Raw genomic sequence first — 21271 nt, forward strand, 5'->3', positions numbered from 1 at the left:
CAGAAACTTTCCAAGTCAGAAGGAAGTATCATGATATATTCAAAGTGTTGAATGAGAAAAATCTTCCACCGAGAAGATTCCATCCAGCAAGGCTATGTTTCAGAATATAAGGAGAGATAATGAGTTTCCCAGGCAAACAAAAACTAAAGTAGTTCATGGCCACTAAGGCTGCCTTGTGAGAAATATTAAAGGGGACTCTTCTGGTGTAAAGGAGAGACAGTATAAATTTGAGTGGAAAGTGACAGTATAAATTTAGGAAATACCAAAGAAGTAAAAATGAATATTTCTGTAAAAAATCAGTCAAGTAACTCACAAAATAAAAAGGATATAAATTATGACAACATATACGTAAAATGTGGAGAGGAGAGGAGAAAGAATGGGTTCAAACTTAAATGGCCATCAATTTAACATAGGCTGCTATAATGCAGAAGAGGTTATATACAAGCCACAAATCAAAAACCACTAATAACTATGCAAGAATAAAGAGAAAAAATCCATTGTATTACTAAGGAAAATGAGCAAACCATGAAAGAGAAGACAAGGATCAGAGAAAACCTCCAGAAACAACCACAAAACAAATAAAATGGCAATAAATATATGTCTATCGGTAATTACTTTGAATATAGATGGACTTAACATTCCAATCTAAATACATAGGTTAACATAATGGATTAAAAAAGAATACAACCCCTCTATATTCTGCCTACAAGAGACTCATTTTAGACCTAAGACACCTTCAGTTTGAAAGTGAGGGGACAGAGAAATATTCATCATGCAAATGAATGTCAAAAGAAAGAGTAGCAATATTTATATCAGACAAAAAAACTTTAAAACAGAGACTGTAACACAAAGGAAGACATTATGTAATAAAAAAGAGGACAGTCCAAAAAGAAGCTACAACAATAGTAAATATTTATACATCTAAATAGGAGCACACAAATACATAAAACAGTAAATAACAAACTATTGACAATAATATAGTAATATTAAAGGACTTTTACACACTCCACTGTCATCAATGGATATATCTAACTAATAATCAACAAGGAAGGAATGGTTTTGAATGACACACGGGAGGAGATGGATCTGATATATTAAAAACATTCCATTTTAAAAGAGCATAATACACATTCTTTTCAAGTGCACACAGAACATTCTCCAGAATAGATAACATATTAGCCCACAAAACAAGATTCAACAAATTCAAGAAGATTGATGTCATACCATATATCTATTCTGGACCACAGTGCTCTGAAACTACAAGTCAAACACAAGTAAAATCTTCCAAAAAAATAGAAAAGTAAGCAAAACTTCCAAATTCATTCTATGAGACCAACATTACCTAATGCCAAAACCAGATAAAGACAACACTGAAAAAGAGAACTACAGGCCAATATCCTTGATGAACATGATGCAAAAATCTTCCAAAAATATTAGCAAACCAAATTCAACAATACATTAAAAAAAACCATTCATCATGATCAAGTGGGATTTATACCTGGATTGCAAGGGTGGTTCAATATTCACAAATCAATTAACGTGATACACTACTTTAAGAAAAGAAAGGTTAACAAACATATAATCCTCACAATAGATTTAGAAAAAGCATTTGACAAAGTACAACATCCCTGCTTGGTAAAAACCCTCAACAAGTAGGTACAGAGTAAACATACCTCAAAATAATAAAGGCCATATATGAAAAACCCAAGCTAACATCATCCTTACTGGGGAAAAACTGACAACTTTTCCTCTAAGGTCAAGGACAAGACAAGGATGTCACTCTCTCCACTTTTATTCAAGCCCTAACTACACCAATCAGACAACGAAAAGAAATAAAAGACATTCAAATTACTAAGGAAACAGTAAAACTTTCACTATTTTTAGATGACGATATTATATTTATAAAACCCAAACACCAGAAAGATGCTAGAACTGATACAGGAATTCAGTAAAGTTGCAGGAATCTACGCAAACCCATTGCATTTTTATACATCAATAATTAAGCAGCAGAAAGAAATTAAGAAAACAATTCCATTGAAAACTTCTCCAAAATTTTAAGATACCTAGGAAGAAACCTAACCAAAAAGGTGAAAGACCTGTACTCTGAAACTATACACCACTGATGAAAGAAATTGAAGATGTCACAAAGAAATGGAGAGACATCCCATGCTTATGGATCAGAAGACCAAATGTTAAAATGTTTACACTACCCAAAGCAATCTACACATTTAATACAATCTGTAATCAAAATACTACTGGCATTTTCCACAAAGCTAGAACAAATAATCCTACCATTTGTTTGGAACCACAAAAGACCTTGAATAGACAAAGCAAACATGAAAAAGAAAAGCAAAGCTGGAGGTATCATAATTGCAGATTTCAAGCTATATTACAAACCTGTGTCATCAAGACAGTATAGTACTAGCATATAGATCAATGGAACAAAATAGAAAACCCAGAAATGGACCTGCAACTATATGGTCAACTAATCTTCAACAAAGCAGAAAAGAATATCCAATGGAAAAGGAGAGTGTTTTCAACAAATGGTGTTGGGGAAACTGGACATCAACCTGCAGAAGAATGAACCTGTACCAATTACACCATCTACAAAAATAAACTAAAAATGGGTGAAAGACCTAAATGTGAGACAGGAAACCGTCCAAATCCTAGAAGAGAACATAGGCAGCAACCTCTTTTGACATTGGCTGTAGCATTTCTTACTAGACATGTATCTAGATTCAAGGGAAACAAAATCAAACATGAAGTTTTGAGACCTCATCAAGATAAAAAGTTTCTGCATAACAAAGGAAACCATCAACAAAACTAAAAGGCAGCCTATGGAATGGGAGAAGATATTTGCAAATGATATATTTGATAAAGGGTTAGTATCAAAAATACATAAAGAACTTATAAAACTGAACACCCCCCCAGAAATAATTCAATTAAAATATAAGCAGAACACATGAACAGCCATTTATTCAAAAAAACACATCCAGATGGTGAACAGATACATGAAAAGATGTTCATCATCACTTACTATCAATGAAATTCAAATCTAAACTACAATAAGATGTAATCTCACAACTGTCAGAATGGCTAAAATCAACAACATAAGAAACAACAGATGTTGGTGAGAATATGGAGAAAAGGGAACTCCGTTGCACTATTGGTAGGAATGCAAACTGGTAGAACCACTCTGGAAAGCACTGTGGAGGTTCCTTAAAAAGTAGAAAATGAAACTACCCTATGGTCCAGCAATTGTACTACTAGGTATTTACCCAAAGAATGCAAAAATACTAATTCAAACAAATGTAGGTGAGGATGTGGAGAAAGTGGAATTCTCTTGCATTGTGGAAAGCAAGCTGGTGCAGCCCCTGGGGAAAACAGTATGGAGGTGCCTCAAAAAGTTAAAAACAGAAGTACACTATGATCCAGTAATTGCACTACTGGGTATTTACCCAAAGAATACAAAGACACTAATTGAAATAGATACATGCACTCCTATGTTTATAGAAGCATTATTTACAATAGTCAAGATATGGAAGCAGATCAAGTGTCTGTCAACTGATGAATGGATATAAAGAAGATGTCGGAGATACATATGGAATATTATCCAGCCATAATAAAGAATGAAATCTTGCCATTTGCAATGACCTGAATGGAGCTAGAAAGCATAATTCTAAGCAAAATGTGTCAGTAGGAGAAAGACAAATACCATATGATTTCACTCATATATGTGGGATTTAAGAAAGAAAACAAATGAGAAAAGGAGGAAAAAGAGAGGGAGACAAATCAAGAAACAGACTCTTAATTGTAGGGAACAAACATGGTTACCAGAAAGGAGGGGGTGGGGAATGAGTTAAATAGGTGATGGGGAATAAGGAAGGAGTGCACTTTTCTTGATGAGCACTGGGTGATGTATGCAGTTGTTGAATCACTCTATTGTACATCTGAAAGTAATATAACAGTGTATGTTAGCTAACTGTAATTAAAATAAAAACCTAAAAAAAATGTAAAAAGCCAAAAATTGATGGGATGCATGTCTCCTGCTACATAAACACATTAATACTTAAAGATAATTTATTTTCTAGATAATATATTATTATATACTTACACGTAAATATTTATATTAAGTGTATTTATATTTATAAAAATAATTTTGTTTATTATATAATTATATAAATATATGTTTATATAGATAATATATATTTATTTAATAATGTATTGTATATTTATTTAATAATATATGTTTATTATATAATTATATATTTATAATATAAATAAATTTATATTATGCATAATATATATGTGTTCATATATTATTTATATATTTATATATTCTATATAAATTTAATATTTTATTTACTCCCAAATAGTAAAATACACCTAGGCATAGTTTTTTCTCACAGCTTTATTGGGATATAATTGACCCATAACATTACATAAGTTTGTGTACAATATAATGATTTGATACAAATGTATGTTGTAAAACAGTTGCCACAATGAGGTTTGTTAACACAACCATCAATCTCATGTAGTTACAATATTTTTGGGTGTGTATGGTAAAAACTTACAACATTTACTCTCTTAGCAACTTTCAAATACACAAGAATTTATTCATCTTATAACTGGAAGTTTGTTCTCTTTGACAACTTTTGCCCATTTCCCCCCACCTCCCAAAACAACACCAGTCTGCTCTTCCTATGAGTTTTCTATTGGTTGGTTGGTTTGTTTGTAAATTCCACACAAGTGAGATCCTATAGTATTTGCCTTTCTCTGTCTGACTTATTTCACTTAACATAATGCTATAAAAGTTCATGTTTTCTGAAATGGAAGAATTTTCTCCTTCTTGTGTGACTGAATTATATACTCACATTATATAATATAAGTCTTACACATTATAATATAAAAACACTCACTGATCAATAGATACATTTCCAGAGGTGCCTAGGTGGCTCAGTAAGTTAAGCGTCTGACTTTGGCTCTGGTCATGATCTCACAGTTCATGAATTTGAGCCCAGCATAGGAATCTGTGCTTACAGCTCAGAGCCTGGAGCCTGCTTTGATTCTGTTTCCTTCATTTTCTGACCCTCTCCCACTTGTGCTCTGTCTCTCTCTCTCTCTCAAAAATAAACAAACGTTAAAAAAATAAAAATAAATAAATAAAATATATATATTTCCATATCTTGCCTATTGTGAATAATGCTGCAATGGACACTTATTTCTTGTTATCATCTAATTTATCTGGCTAGGACTGCCAGTAGTATGTTAAATGACAGTGGTGAGATTAGGAACCCTTGCCTTGCTCCCGATCTTACAGGAAATTCTTGCAAACTTCTACCATGGAGTATGATGTTAGCTGTGTGTTTGTCATGTATGATCTTTATTATGTTGAGGTACATTTCCTCCATACCCACTTTTTTGAGAGTTTTTGTCATAAATGGATGTCGAATTTGTCAAATGCCTCTCATAAATCTATTGAGATCACCATATGATTTTTATCTTGCATTTTATTCATGCGGTACATCACATTTATTGATTTACATACATTGAGCCATCCTTATAACCAATCATGAATTTTACTCAATCAATGTGTTATGTTTTAATGTGCTGTTGAATTTGCTAATATTTTGTTTAGAATTTTTGCACTTATATTCACTAGGATATTGGCCTGTAGTTTTTTTTTCTTACAGTGTCTTAGATTGGTTTTGGTATGAGGGTAATGCTGGCCTCATAAAATGAATTTAGAGCATTTCCTTCTCTTTTATTTTTGAGAAGAGTTTGAGAAGGATTGGTATTAGTTATTTAAATGTTAAATTTACCAGTGAAACCATATGGTCCTGGTAAATTCTTTTTTGGGAGGTTTTTGATTACACTTCTGTTTTTTTTTCTGTTCAAATTTTTCATTTCTTTATGATTTAGTCTTGTTTAATTATATGTTTCTAGGTATTTATCCATTTCTTTTATACTGTTCAATTTGTTTACACATAATTACCCATAATAGTCTCTTATGATCTTTTTTATTTGCATGGTATAAGTTGTAATATCTTATTTTTCATTCATAATTTAATATATTTGGAACTCCTTTTCCCTCCCTTGTTTGGTCTAGCTAAACATTTGTCAATTTGGTTATCATTTCATGAAATCAAATCTTAGTTTTGTTCATCTTTTTATTGTTTTCCTATTTTCTGTGTCATTGTTTGCTATAATCTATTATTTCTTTTCTTCTGCTAACTTTTATCTTAGTTCATTTGAGATTTTTCTTTGAGATTTTCTTTAATATATGTTTATCACTCTACACTTTCCCCTTACTCTCACACTCACTTCTCCCCCCCTTACACACACACACACACACACACACACACACACACACACACAGAGCAAAAGAGAAAGGTGGAGTATCCCTCATCCCTATTATTAGTATCTTTATTATATAAAAGAAAAACATGTCTACATATTCTTATACAGTTTATAGAAATTGGTAAATGCTTAAATATACATAGAATCATCAAGGATTACAGATGTTGCAATCGTAGGTATAAGGCATAATTTAGGGATATAGTTTCTTTGAAAGAGAGAAGTTTAAGATAATACAGCAAGAGAAGCAAAGCATCTAAAAGAAATCATTATCTTGCCTAAGAAATGTGGCTCTTAAAATAAGAAATCAACATCGACAGTTGTTTTTAAAGCTTCTTCATACTATCAGTCAAGATCAGTCTCCCTTTATAAAAAAAAGAAAAGCCTTAAGGAAAGCATCATCAAATACATTTGATATATGAGATGTTAAATCAGTTGGTTAGGATTATAAAATTGCTATGAATATGTATTTTGTGTCAGTCAAATAAAAGTCACAAAACTTTGGTACTGCAAAATTTGCTCCTTTCTGATATAACATATACTGACATGGGATGCAAAAAAAGAGATTGCTTTTCTTTTTATGGACAATTCCCTTGATTCTCTTGCTTCGTTTTACTGTCATATGAAACTATTTCATGATTGCTTTAATTTCACTGTTTGCTTACCAAAATTATGCTCTCACAAGCTTATTGAAGTTCAAAGTCAGTTCAAGTTTAGTTTTCTAATATGTGCCAGTTAATTAGTTCACTGTCAACAATAAGATAGAAGTTTATTTCCAGATGCATGTCTTTATATCCCCGCCCCTGGTACCCCACTCACTTTCAAAAGAAATAGTGCAAATGCTGATTTTTTTGCTGTTTTCAATTTTTATATATAAACTGGGCAGTCAAGTACAGGGTAAATTGACACTGCAATTTTCTATATATATTTTGTTAGCAATTTACAAACACCTACTGTTTACTCCAATAAATGTAATATTAATTTTGTTAGAGAAATATGAGCTATATATTTTGTAGGATAAGGGCCAATTTAATACAAGTGATGGATATTTCAAATTTGAAAAATTCTCAGAAAAGGAGTTTAGTCTCACCTCTATATGGAGGAAACTTTTGATACGTGTGTTAGGGAGAGTATGCTGTGGTAATTAACCCCCCACAGGTACATACACACACACACATTTCAGAGGCCTAAACCAACAGAAGATAATTTCACTCATCACATGCCAGCCGTAGCTCTGTTTCTCATTCACCTTTATCTCAGGAATAATACTTTGAATATATAATCCATTTAGGGCAACTAACCATTCCAGTTTGCATAGGACTGAGTGCCTTCACTAGACACAGGAATTCCAGTGCTAAAAAAGTAAAGTCCCAGGTAAACAGTTGAATTGGTCACCCTAAATCCACTCTAACACAACACATTAAGCCATTTTATATGAAATAGTCATGTTTCTAGTTCATAGATGAAGTTTGAAACGCATAATTGTTGAAATCTATTTCCAGACTGCCACACGTTTTTCTAACACATATTTGTTACTTTATACATGAATTCAATGAGAAGGAGTATTAAAACTAAGAATTATTGGGGCAGCAGGGTGGCTCAGTTGGTTGAGCACCTGGCTTCAGCTTAGGTCATGATCTCACAGTTTGTGGGTTCAAGCCCTGTGTCCAGCTCTGCACTGATAGCTTGGAGCCTGGCGTCTGCTTCAGGTTCTGTGTCTCCCTCTCTCCCTGCCCCTCTTCTGCTCACCCTTTGTCTCTCCCTCTCATACATAAACATTAAAAATGTATATTTAAAAAAACCCAAGGATTATTTTCAAAGCATTAATTCCTTGTGTTAATTTGGGGAGATTAAAAAATAAAATAAGTAAGCATTTCCATGTGAACGTTTTTTAATGCTCATGAGACTAAATAAAAATGATGAGAAAAATTAATATTACCATGTCATCTGAGCTTATTGTGGAATTTTAGATAACGTCAGAAAGAACCATTCATTCTAGTGGAAATTAACTTCAATGTAAAAGAGAGGTTATTTTAGAGTAACTGAGTTTTACAAAAACACTGATTTGTTTACAGAAACACAAATTTTCTGAATCATTAAATTATATATCTATTTAAATTTATGAGAATTGAGAAAATAGTATTTTAATAGGCAGTGAGTATTATATTAGTAGCCATGTCCATGCGAATTCAGAATGACTACTTTTCCTTAATTAATGTTTCCATGTTGTTATTTCTCATTTTTAGTGTTGATTTCAGTTAGTGACATGGCAATTTATTAATCATTATAGAGACTTATACTTTAAGATTCACACTTTGTCTAGCTATTAGGAAATTGTATTGTAAATCCAGGTAAAATGTCATCATGACTTGAAACCATGAATACAAAGAGAATATAGTGTAGTAATTGCATAAAGGAAATTACAGATGTTTATGATTCTTTGTGCTCCATGACTCAGCTGTTCTTCCCTTTGCCAATTTATGGGGATTTGCTCATTGAAAGTCTGGAGAAGTAGCAATTAAACTAGGGTATGCTCTAAACAGAATATATGATAGTCTGCCTCCAGGGCTTACATTTGTCTTATTGATATATCTCATTGTAAAACCTCAGTAAAGTAGCATGTATTAAAACTTAATAATGACTTGAGTGTGACTTGAAATTGTTTAAATTTTATTAATTTCATTGTGGATGTAACCAGATATGAATTGTCTTTGAAGGTACTAGGGATTACCATAGACAAATCATATTATTGGAAAATGTGCTTTATTTATATTAAAATATTTTCAAATTATATTAAAAAATTTAAAAACCCAACAAATTCAAACAGTACTTTGGCAATTCATTGTGTTAATCCTGTTGGTTAATGTGTGCTTTAAATAGTGTGTCTCTTAATACCATAGTTACTTTTAAAGTGTAACATACATATATACATATGCATGTGCCACAGAAATTGTCATCTCTTCAGAGAAAAGGCCCAGTTAACTTAGGTCTGTGTGGTAGCTGAACAAGTAGATCTCAGAAAATAGATAATCACTATGCTCTTTCTGCCAGTTGGTTTCCTTCTGGACAAGATGCGAGTGCTAAGTGAGGCATCTCTTGGCACTGTGACGTGCCTTCGGTTAGGGGACCAGTCCTGGGATTCTCCAGAGGCACTGACTGGCCTGATGCCCCAGACCCTGTGGCTCTGTCAGACACAGTCGTTGGAAGGGCAGCTCTAGGGTGGGGCATGCACTGGGTCATGTACGAAGCTCTGGGGTCAGGGCAGAGTAGTTGGCACAACTGTTTTGAATCCATCTGACCCCTGGCATTTGGTCAGAGTCCCTCATGGTGCCCTTCTGGTCAGGGACTCCTCCTGGCCACAGTGGGATCCCCAGATGGTCATGGTGTCTGCCCCACCCTCTGGATGTGTGCTCAACAGTACGAAATCTCAGGCTAACACACAGCTAGGAGACATATATGTGACGTATATATACACACACACACATTCCAGGAAACGGAGGGTAAGGGACTGTTGTAGATTGAGGAATGAGTCAATCCAGCCAAAAGAATATAACATAGGTATTTTGCACATGAACATGATGAAGATGGTACAGAAAGATAATTTAAAAGAATAGAAGAAATAAGCAAAACGTTGTATAAAAGGTATGTCTTATAAACTTTAATTGGTACTTTTAGAAATTAGCTGAATATTTTATAAGCAAAATACTTATAAAACATATTTCAATAGTGTGTATATCATTTTGCATTACTTCCTTTTCTAGTATGTATGCACTTCAGAGTGCACAAGATACTCATGTTGGTTTGTGAAGAATGTTTGCTTAATTCATCTATACCCCTGCTACTGTGGAACTATCAGCCATGATATTTGCCAAGACAAAGTCCTTCATCCTCCTCAGTCTAAATATGTGTGGCAACTGGGATTTAAAGGTAATCCAATATTTTTTTAATTTGCTTGAATCACTGCAAAATTTATTAGGTAAGTATTCATTTTTAAATTATATAAAATATTTTATATCTCAAAACACAAAATAATATAAAAATGCATTTAGTACTTGTGCTCTCTGATTTGTTCCTATAATAGACATATGCCTAATACCAACTACATTCCAGGAATTCTGCTTGGTGCACAGATACACAGTCATGAAGGAAACTAGAGCTATTCCTTACTCTTGTAGATCTATTTTTTGGAGGGGAATTATTGGGTACATACAGTGATAAGTATGTTATTATAAACTGAAATAAAATGTTCCTATAGAAAGAAATAGCCTCTCATGAAAGCCTATAACCAAAGGAAAAAAAAGAGAAAAATATATGGGCAATTGGAAGAGTAACTTGGGAGATAGATACGGTTTCCATGATTAAATGCCTCTTGAACAGAGATACAGAGAATGAGCCCAGGGTAGAGAAGTTGGAGAAGAGTGCATTTTAGATTGAGGGAATTATATTATTAAAACACTAAGTTTCAAAGGATATAAAGTTTCAGTTATGCAAGATAAAGCAGTTTTGGAAATTTACTGTACAACATAGGGCCTATGATTAACAATACTATGTTATGTATTTAAAATTTTGCTAGGAGGGTAGATCTTACATTAAATTGTCCTATCACAAAAGGAAAAAAAGAAACAATAAGCAACAAAAAATTGGGGTGGGAAGAAAGTTCTAGAGGTGATGGATAAGTTTATGACAACTGATTTTGAGTTTCACGGATCTATATGTAACTACAAAGACATGCAGTTGTATATATTAAATATCTGCAACGTTTTATATGTCAAACATACCCCCAAAAAAGTGGGTTAAATAACAAAAAACAAAACAAAACAAAACAAAAATACAACAACAACAACAACAACAAAAACCTCTGCTAAGTTAGAAGAGATGAATCCTTTGAAGACCTGGCTGGAACTCTGAGAACAAGAGTAGAGATAAGACTTGGGGAGAGCGCAATGCCAGAACTAAAATGTTGGGTTAAATATTTGTATTTTTATTCTAAAAGGCATAAGAAATCAGTGTAGAGTGGCACCTGGGTGGCTCAGTGGGTTGAGAGTCTGATTTCTACTCAGGTCATGATCTCACGGTCTGTGAATTGGAGCCCCGCGTCGAGCTTTGTGCTGACAGCTCAGAGCATGGAGCCTGCTTGGATTCTGTGTCTCCTTCTCTCTTTGCCCCTCCTCTGCTCACACTTTTGTCTCTCTGTCTTTCCAAAATGATTAAAGGTTAAAAAAATTTAAAAAAATCACTGTAGAGTTTGACATTTTTAAAAAAATGATCAAGTGTAGAAATAGATTCAAGACAAGGAAATTGATAGTTGTAGAGCAGTCATATTGTGAGGGGATTGAAGATTGAAATACATGGAAGTTCTTGTTTATGGACTGAATACAGAGAGCAAGTGGCAGAGGTATCAACAGGAATGTGAGATTTCTGGCTTTCACACTTGAAATGAAATAATTCCAACACATATTTTATCAAATATGTTTCTAATTATTTTATACAATGGCAGTTCTTGTTTCAAAATCTGTTTTGATAAACATAATTTTCTGTTCTATGGTTATACTTTGTATATTATTTGACTTAATTCATGCAAATTGATCCACATTCTTAAAACTGTATGACACTTCAGTTAAATCTTTTAAAGACTCCTCTGTCAATGATATTTTGGCATGATAGTTTGTCAACAATCAGAAAATTAGTAGATTTGATATATCTGTTCTCAACTAATGGCTTATTTTATTCAACTGACAGCAGCTGCACTTACAACACTACTATTACATTAAAACAGTGTTGAAGTAAACTAACAATTAGCTTTTTAGACAGTAGACATGATAATTTATTTCATTATGCTCGTAAAATGATATTCTGGAGAGTTAACAACCCCTAATGACAAAAATAGTTATCGGTTCATTAAGCAGATCACACGTAAGACCAAAAGTGGTAGAAGAGAGCAATGACTTGTTGATTATTTTATGTTAGTGCTAAAAGGAACTTCAGAGGTTGTGTTATGAATACTTACTATTTTTAAAATGACACAAAACAAACAACCACTTAGGTTAGAGAAGTTACTTGATGGAGCTGGTCTCAGGACTATTTAGGCAGTATGTTAGCTCAGTGGTTTTAAACCTTGAGCACATAATATAATCACCTAAGGAACTTTCAAAATCTACTACTGCTGGACTTCCATTACACAACAATCAAAGTGGAATTGTGGTGAAGTAGACATAGGAGATCTTTAAAGCCTCCCCAAATGTTCTAATGTACAGAATGAGAAACATAATCTGCTGTTAAAGCCAAATCAGTTCATGGATTTCAGTGCCTGCATCATTTTCATACTCTATTTTTCTTTGTCTCAAAGTAGAAATAATGCATGTGTCCACTTAATTTATTTTAAACATTAAAATTCTTTGGAACTAAAAATGGCTACAGGGAACGTATTCACAAAAATAAAATAGCAAATATATTTTTTAGGAAAAATAGGAGGAGCAATAGGAAATCAAATGGTTTGTGGATAAATCATCTCTGAGTAAACATACTTTTATGAATGACAAAGTAAAGTAAGTTTACTTTAAAATAAAACAAATACACTTTTAAGACATGGGGGTAATATGAAGTCAAAATTGTTCATGCATAAATCAACTTTGAGCAATTATCATCAAGGTAATATAAGTGTATTTAGTCATTATCCTTTCATGGAACTATGTTTAGAACTTAATGAACATAGCTAATTATTACAAAAAAAAGATGAAGTATGTGTCTTCCACATCTGAGAATCTAAATTACTTGGGCTCTCCAAGCTAAAGAAGCCAGTGTGATGAAACTCAATAGTCAATAAATAAGTAGGGCTATCCCAATTCCTTTTTAATGTCAGTACAAAGATTCAACAAGCAACTTCTCCCAGTAAAGTTTTCAAAACAAAAAAGAAGTTAGGATAAATTTTAAAAAGTATGTAAATATAATTACATTTTATGCAATACTTATTTTGTTCTGCTTATTTCTATTAAGATCTCATTTCCTTCTCTTCTCATAAAATATAATTGAAGAGGAACATTAAAATCAAGCTGGTAAATTTGCACGGGGTGCATTAATTTTACCAGTAGTAAAATTATTTTAATTAAGAGATTTTTCTACCAACTAAATGAAGTGTCTTACACGCCCAATCAATTCTTGCCAATATGATTGCTCTACAAAGAAGGGATGATAATTAATTAGAAGAAGCCCCTTCAAGGACAATTGGTCTACAGTGCACAACTTGAGAAAGAGCTGACATGCACTGTTTCTTTTCAATGTCATCATCTATGTTCATTATGTGTGTTATTAGGTTTGAGAAAAGGAGATACTGACAGAGTGGATAATGAGTTGTGAAGTGAAATAAGATAATATGAATTATGGTTAAGAAAAGATGAAATCATAGCAAAAATGAAGAGATAAGTTCTCTGAATACCTTTCTTTTTTAAAGCTTGTGATCATTACAGCTTAGTTAACCAAATTTAAAACACATTTACAACATTTAATATGTGATAGTGAAGTATTTTTTTTCTAAGTCAATAACGAGTGCTGTGATGTGAATTGGTATGGCAAACCAATATGTACTTCAAATTCCCCCTTTTTTCTTTACAAGTAGTGGCTCTTATTTGTGGTATAAAATATTATAATAATTATAATCTGCTCATTTAAATGACTTTTATATTTTGTAATGATTGTTGGGAGAATGGAAAATACTGAATCTCCAAAGCAATCTTGATCAAAAGTACTTTTTCCTACCACACTGCTCCACTTTCAAGTCTTTTGTTGAATACTTGCTGTTATTTCTATTTCCACTTAATAATTTCAGGCCTTAATTCAAGATTTAAAAAAGAAATCTGAGTGTTAAAAACCAAATGTATTTTAGTGCTTTTCACTTATATCACTTATTAAAAAATTGTACAGTAACAGGATTATGTTAATTAATTACTAAGTAAAAATTAGTGGCTTTCATATATAGATAAGAACTATTAAAAGATTTAATTGGAAAAACAATTTCCTGTAAACAGCAGTGAAAATATGAAAATACCCAGGACTAAAATTAACAAAAATGTTATGTAAGTTCTACATTAAGAAAACTTTGTATATTGCCACAGTATAGTTACAAAGACACAAAATCTAAAAGAAATTCTAAAAATATACCATGCTGTTGGAAAGGAGACCTAATGTATTAAAGATTTCAGCTCTTCATATTATTCACATATTTATTAAGATTTCAATAATATAACAACAGTGTTCTTGTGTTTGTTTTATTTATTAAAGTCCGCCTGGAAAACTAACTAAATAATGCCATGCATACTCTGCAAGAGTATGTTATGTTGGTTGTGGGGTAGAGATTTAGTTCTGCCAAATAGTCAAGTGTATTATACAGCTTCATTAATGAAGAACATTGTACAATTGCACTGATAGTCAAAAATATGCAAAATACAATGTTCAAATATAAATTCAACTCATGAAGAAAAATTAACATCTAATAAAATTTCCATCTCAATCAGGCTATATAAGAATTACTGAATAATTGGGGTTGAACAACTTGATAATCATCTGGAAAAAAAAGTGATTTATATCTTACTAAGCATACTCTGAGTTAAATTCATACCAATAAAGTTTTAAATATAAAGATTTAAATGATAAAAATATCAGAAAAATGTCGGAGAATTACTTTTTAAATTTGGATGGGGAAGACCTTTTATAGCTACCAATCAAAATTTAGTTGCCAGAAAGAAAAACTGGTCACTTGATTACAATACAAGCAAAAATGCCTGTTTGTGAAAGACATCGTAGAAGCAGTCAAATAAACAAAAACTGTTCAGAGGCATAGAAAGTATTCCTAAATGTATGAGAGAGTGTTCAGCGTTACTCATAAAGAGAACAAAGCAAATTTTAAAAACACAATAAGTAGATACTTTTTCAATTATAAATAAATCTGGCAAAAAAATTGAGTGATTTTATGCATTGCTTGTGAAATGTAAAATCACTATAAAAGCTGAGCAAGGTAATTTTGCAATATCCATCAATATTACAAATGTTTATACTTTTTGACTTAGTTTTCCCATCACACACGCTTCCCATCCACATACTAAGTAATAAATGTGCAAGATTATAATTGGAACCAACGGCTATCTGAGGAAAAGAATGAGCACAGATATAGAAATGATTATATAATACTCCTAGTACTTATATGACAATCTATGAGATATATGATACAGGGAAAAGAAAGGAAGGCATCCAGTAGTGTGAAATTGTGTATACACTAAGCCACCTTTTGATTTTTTAAATACTTTTTAAATATTTTGAGAGAAAGGGAGAAAGAGAGCACACACAAAGGAATGGGGGATGGGCAGAGAGGGAGAGAGAAAGAATTCCAAATAGGCTCTTCACTGACAGCCCCACACAGGACTTAAACTCATGATCCATGAGATCATGACCTGAATTGAAACCAAGTCAGATGCTTAACTGACTGAGCCCCTGATTTTTTATATTCATCTTGTAATTATCTCCCTGGAAGCTTTTTTCTATGTTCTTTGCCCAGTGTTCTGAAATTTCACTATGTTGGGACTTATGTTGTGAATTATAAATTTTTATAAGTGAGATATAATTGCCATTTAACACTATATTAGTTTAAGATATAGAACATAATGATTCTATATTTGTATATATTGCAAAAACAGTCACCACAGTAAGTCTAGTTAATATCCATTGCAATACACAGTTATATTTTTTTTTCTTGTGATGAGAATTTACAAGATTTACTCTCTTAGCAACTTTCAAATATACAATACAGTGTCGTTAGCTATAGTCACCATGCAGTACATTAATTGCATCTCCAGGACTTATTTATTTTATAAGTGGCGGTTTGTACCCTTTGATCACCATCACCTGTTTCACCCATCCGCTACTCCCCTCTTCTGACAACCACCAATCTCTTCTCTGCATCTGAGTATGTTTGTTTGTTTGTTTGTTTCCCCTTTTAGATTCCACATATAAGTGAAATTATACTGTATTTCTCTTTCTCTGTCTGACTTATTTCACATAGCACAATACCTTAAGTTCCATCTATGTTATTGCAAACGGAACAATTTTCTTCTTTTTTATGTCTGACTGTGTTTGTGCATGCACACACATGTTTATCCATTCATCCACTGATGGGCACTTAGATTGCTTCCATGCCTTGGCTATTGGAAATAATTCTTCAATGAACATGGGGATGCATATATCTTTTTAAGTTAGTATTTTTGTTAACTTTAGATAAATATTCAAAGGTGGATTTACTGGATCATATACCTCCTGTACCAATTTACATTCCCGTGATTGTATTCTTGTTCATGTGTAAGCACTTGATAAACCCTTTATTTGGAAGCATGTGTCTTTCAGTTTTTAGGTAGTCGCTATATTATTGCATTAATAATTCTTCTTTTCTATTTCCTATTTCTGTAACTCTAAGTCCAAAAAGTTGATATTGCATCCCCAGAATTGATCTCATTTTCTCATAATTTCTTACCTTTGTCATTTCTTTTTGTTTTGTCCTATTTTCTAATCTACTCTCTCAATTAAATATATGAAAACTAGTGTTTATTTCTTATCACATTGTACTTTTCTAGACATTTTTACTATTGTCTAAAGTTGTAAATTACCATAACATTCCACCTTTTGTATAGATAATATAACTTTTTTATATAACTCTAAGAATATTATAGTTTTGATTGGTTTTAAATTTTTCTCCTCCATTCAGTGTCTCAGTTTCTGTAAGTATTTTTAATTATGGTTTGTTCTTTCTTATTTGGAATATTTCTGCCAAATGTTGGATGATCATACTTAATGGTGATGACCTAACAAGACTCATTGGAAGCTTACCATGTGAACATGGTTTTTGATAAGTGGCAGCTCTATAAGAGGGTTGTAAGTTGACAGCTGGCCATTCAGTGGGGTAATCCTAATGAGCTTGATATTCTTGAGGCAGGAGCCTCTAAGATCCTCTTTCCCCTGAGAATAAACCTTGACAAATATTTGTTTGTGGGCCAGCAGGGAGGTGAGTGATGGGTCAGAATAATTATCTGCATTTGTGATTTGAGAGAAAAGCTGTGTCAACTAATCACCCTGTTGCCAGACTACTATTTTCTCAGACACTTTTAAGTCCTAAAAATCTTAAGATTTCTGCTAAGTAGACAAGTTTGATTTTTTTATAAATATGCCCTATAATTAGACTTTTGATTATTACCATTCTGCTAATTTACTCACTATATTCCCACCATCTTTTCAACTTCTTGAAATTTATTGAAAACTTGCTCAAAAAACAATATTTTCTCACTGTTACCTCCTTTCTCGTTCCCTGTGAATTAACACTTTTATTTTATTTTCCATTACCTCCTTTTTGAGGCTTTAAGAGGAAGAGGGGATGATATTTCTGTCAAGTCCAAATGTTTAATCAGGTACATCATTATAGAAAATTCTGTGTCTATAAATTGGACAACTTAAATGAAATAGATAAATTCATAGAAAAACACTAGTTGACAAACTGATTCAATAATACATATAAAACCTGAATATTTGTACAATCTCTAAAGTAATTGAATAGTTTTAAAATATCTTTCCAAAAAGAAAAACACTGAAAATAGGTTGTGTTTATCAAAGTTCTCCCAAATATTCAATAAAGAGTTACATCTAATACTATGTAAACTCCTTCAGAAAATAGAAAGGAAAATTTATCAATTGATTATATAGACTAGCATAGCCAAGTTTGAGTTATTTTATCTCAGCACATTGAAGATATGATTTTTATTGACATCATGAAAGTTACTAATATTTTCTTCTTGTGTGGCTGTTCTGCTGATAATCTCACGCATTGATTACTTTATGACTAATTTAGTAATAATTTTTATAATGTCAAAAGTTATTAGCAGTTAAATTACTTTGGTAAGGTTGAAAATGTTTGGAACATTCTGCAAGGCTTCCTAGCTTCTTCTTTTCCAGAGTTATACATAAGATGTCTAAATAAGTTTGCACATGGCAGGAAGATTTCAGCTTGTGAACCATCTCTACTTTACAATTCAGTTGTAAGTTGCATAGCCTACATAATATTTTCTGGGAAGTCATGCCTCACAAACAATGGATTTTAGGTTTGTTAACCATAAGCAATTCTAAAATTGGACTATTTACTAGGATTCTGTGGGCAAATATTATCTACCTAATAAATTTTATTGGTCCCTTTACTAGGAGGTTTAGTTATGTTTAAAAGAAACTATATCCAGTCTCCTATGCTGTTTCAGTACCTGGGAATATTACACCATTAATAAAAAATAATAGGTTCTCAGCTTAGCATAATTAGTTCCTTTCTCTCCACAATTCTGGGATATCTTATTTGTTTGTTTAGATTTTGTTTCCAAATCTCTCATTCCCTTATTCTCTGTTTACCAATTATATTAATCTTTTTCTATAGATACTTCAACACATTTATCATAAATATTTTGTAATCTTGATATAATTCTAAGTGTGGGTCATCTGTTTTTTACTGTTTCCACTTGAATATAGGTCATTTTGTTTTGCTTTCTTGCAATGTCATTTTTTATTGTATCGCAGATAGTATGTCTAACAGTTCAAAGTAGCTAAATTATATATGTATATGTATGCATATGTTTATCTATATCTCTACTGACACTCTCACATAAGCACACTCCCTTCTTTTCAATGAGAGGGCTGTGATGACATGCTAATGATGTTTCTATTATAAATATTCTAAGGGTGTTTTCCAAATATATTTTCAAATGATTCCTTATGCAGCAATGTATATAAAGAATAAAAGTACTTTTTATGCAAAATGTATTGTATTTGTATGTATTAAGTCATCTTTATAACCATTAATTAGAAATTTATTTGACATTAGAGTTCAGCCTTATTCTACTTTAGGTCTTTTTCAAATTTAGTATTCTATTCACATAGAAACTTATTTTGTGGTAGATGTTCTCAAATTGATCTTACCAAGTAATTTGACAACTGTCTTTTTTAAATTTTTATTTATTTATTTTTGAGACACAGAGAGAGACAGAGTGCAAGCAGGGGAAGGGCAGAGAGAGAGGGAGACACAGAATGTGAAGCAGGCTTCAGGCTCTGAGATGTCAGCACAGAGCCTGATGGGGGGCTCAAACTCACAAACCACGAGGTCATGACCTGAGCTGAAGTTGGATGCTTAACCAACTGAGCCACCTAGGCACCCTTGACAACTGTCTTTACTAATTTAATGTAAATTTAATTTTGTGAAAGATTATTTAATTTTTCATCCCTTTGAAAGGATCTGAAGATGAAAAATGTGAAGTGGCTGTTGATGTCTACTTCTTTCTCTCTGCGAACTGGACTGAAGATGCTGTCTATGTGAACACATCTGAAGATCTCTGTTATGTATTTTGGTTTCTATGTCAAGGAAAATTGGAGGTAATATAATTCCTTATTTGTCTCTTTAACTCATAATATTCTGATTTGAAAAAAAAGCTAAAATTGTTAAGTTTGCAAATTCAGTGTTCAAGATGTGTGTAGCTTAAATATAACCTTATATTGATTGAGATTTTTGACTGACGGTGGTTATATGACATTTTGGCTTCTGCACACATGCCGCCCATGGTGCCTTTTGTTATAATTGTATATATTTATGCATTGTATATTTGTGAGTTTCTAATGAGAAGTTTCTATGACTGTAAGGTCAAGTTGCATCTTTTGTGCACATGCTCAGCTCTTGGAAGTCCTCTGTGGCTTTTGAGCCTGCTCTGTGGCTAGGCCTTTCCTGTTCTGTTAGCCCTTAGAGGAGGTTCTTAAGCTATTGTTCTTAACTCTCAGGGGGTAGCTGCTAGGCTATGGTCAGTGTCTGCTTTATCCCTCCTTGCTCATGCCTAACTGTCTAGCACTTTTTGTATTTATAATATAGACAGGTAATAAAGAGATTTATCATTTTACATGTAGTCTTTTTGTGTTCCATTTATGCTACAATTTGATGACTAAGTCTCTCAAACAGTTGTGATTATATCACCTTTTTGTTTAAAGACCATAATTAAATCTCCAGGAAATTTCCAGGGGGCGCCTGGGTGGCTCGGTTGAGCGTCCAACTTCCGCTCAGGTCATTATCTCGTGGTTCATGAGTTCAAGCCCTGCATTGGGCTCTGTGCTGACAGCTCAGAGCCTGGAGCCTTCTTTGGATTCTGTCTCCCTCTCTCTCTTCCCCTCCCCCACTCATGCTCTCTCTCTCTCTCTCTCTCTCTCTCTCTCTCTCTCTCTCTCTCTCTCAAAAATAAATAAAAACATTTATATCTATGGGAGATTTCCAATCTCTGGGTAACTTTACCACTTAAATTAGGGGCCTAAGGCAAGAATTCAAAGAATGGCTCTCTTTTTCCCTATTTCACCTACATCTTATACAAATTAGATAATATTATCAAACAAATAACAATAAGAAACACAAAATTTGGAATCTTAATTTTATTTTTTAAAATTTATTTTGAAAGAGAGAATCCCAAGCAAGCTCCACACTGTAGGCATGGAGCCACATGAGAAGCTTGAACTCACAAACCATGAGATCATGACCTGAGCTGAAATCAAGTGTTCGACCTTTAACCGACTGAGCAACCCAGGTACCCTGAATCCTAATTATAAAGAAATAAAAATCCTTTTTGTCAAAAAGATTGGGGAGTTTTCCAAAAAGTTTAGAGAATTAACAGAGTATTTGTAACCCCTCTTGTCTGGACATAACCTAATCTGGTTATTTTATAGAAACAAAAACCATATTATAATTTTATGTTTGATATATTTTGTATAAAATTTTGAGAAAAGATTCATAAATTTTTCATTATAAATAAATCCATTAATACTGAGCTAATATTATAAGAAATAATACAAGTCAGTTTACTTCAAAAAAGAACCG

General features: G+C 32.6%; 1 protein-coding gene across 1 annotated transcript in view; it reads left to right on the plus strand.

Moving 5' to 3' along the window:
- The window catches only part of LOC109248191 (protein eyes shut homolog), a 372922-nt gene that overhangs the window by 329796 nt on the left and 21855 nt on the right, over positions 1-21271 (plus strand). Inside the window, exons 7-8 of the mRNA XM_019417648.2 lie at positions 10119-10284; positions 19655-19794. Coding sequence (XP_019273193.2) covers positions 10119-10284; positions 19655-19794 — 306 coding nt within the window. The remainder of the gene's footprint in view (positions 1-10118; positions 10285-19654; positions 19795-21271) is intronic.

Source organism: Panthera pardus, unplaced genomic scaffold (genome assembly GCF_024362965.1).
Source record: "Panthera pardus isolate Hobbes unplaced genomic scaffold, ASM2436296v1 HiC_scaffold_17, whole genome shotgun sequence".
In the NCBI taxonomy this organism is placed as follows: domain Eukaryota; kingdom Metazoa; phylum Chordata; class Mammalia; order Carnivora; family Felidae; genus Panthera; species Panthera pardus.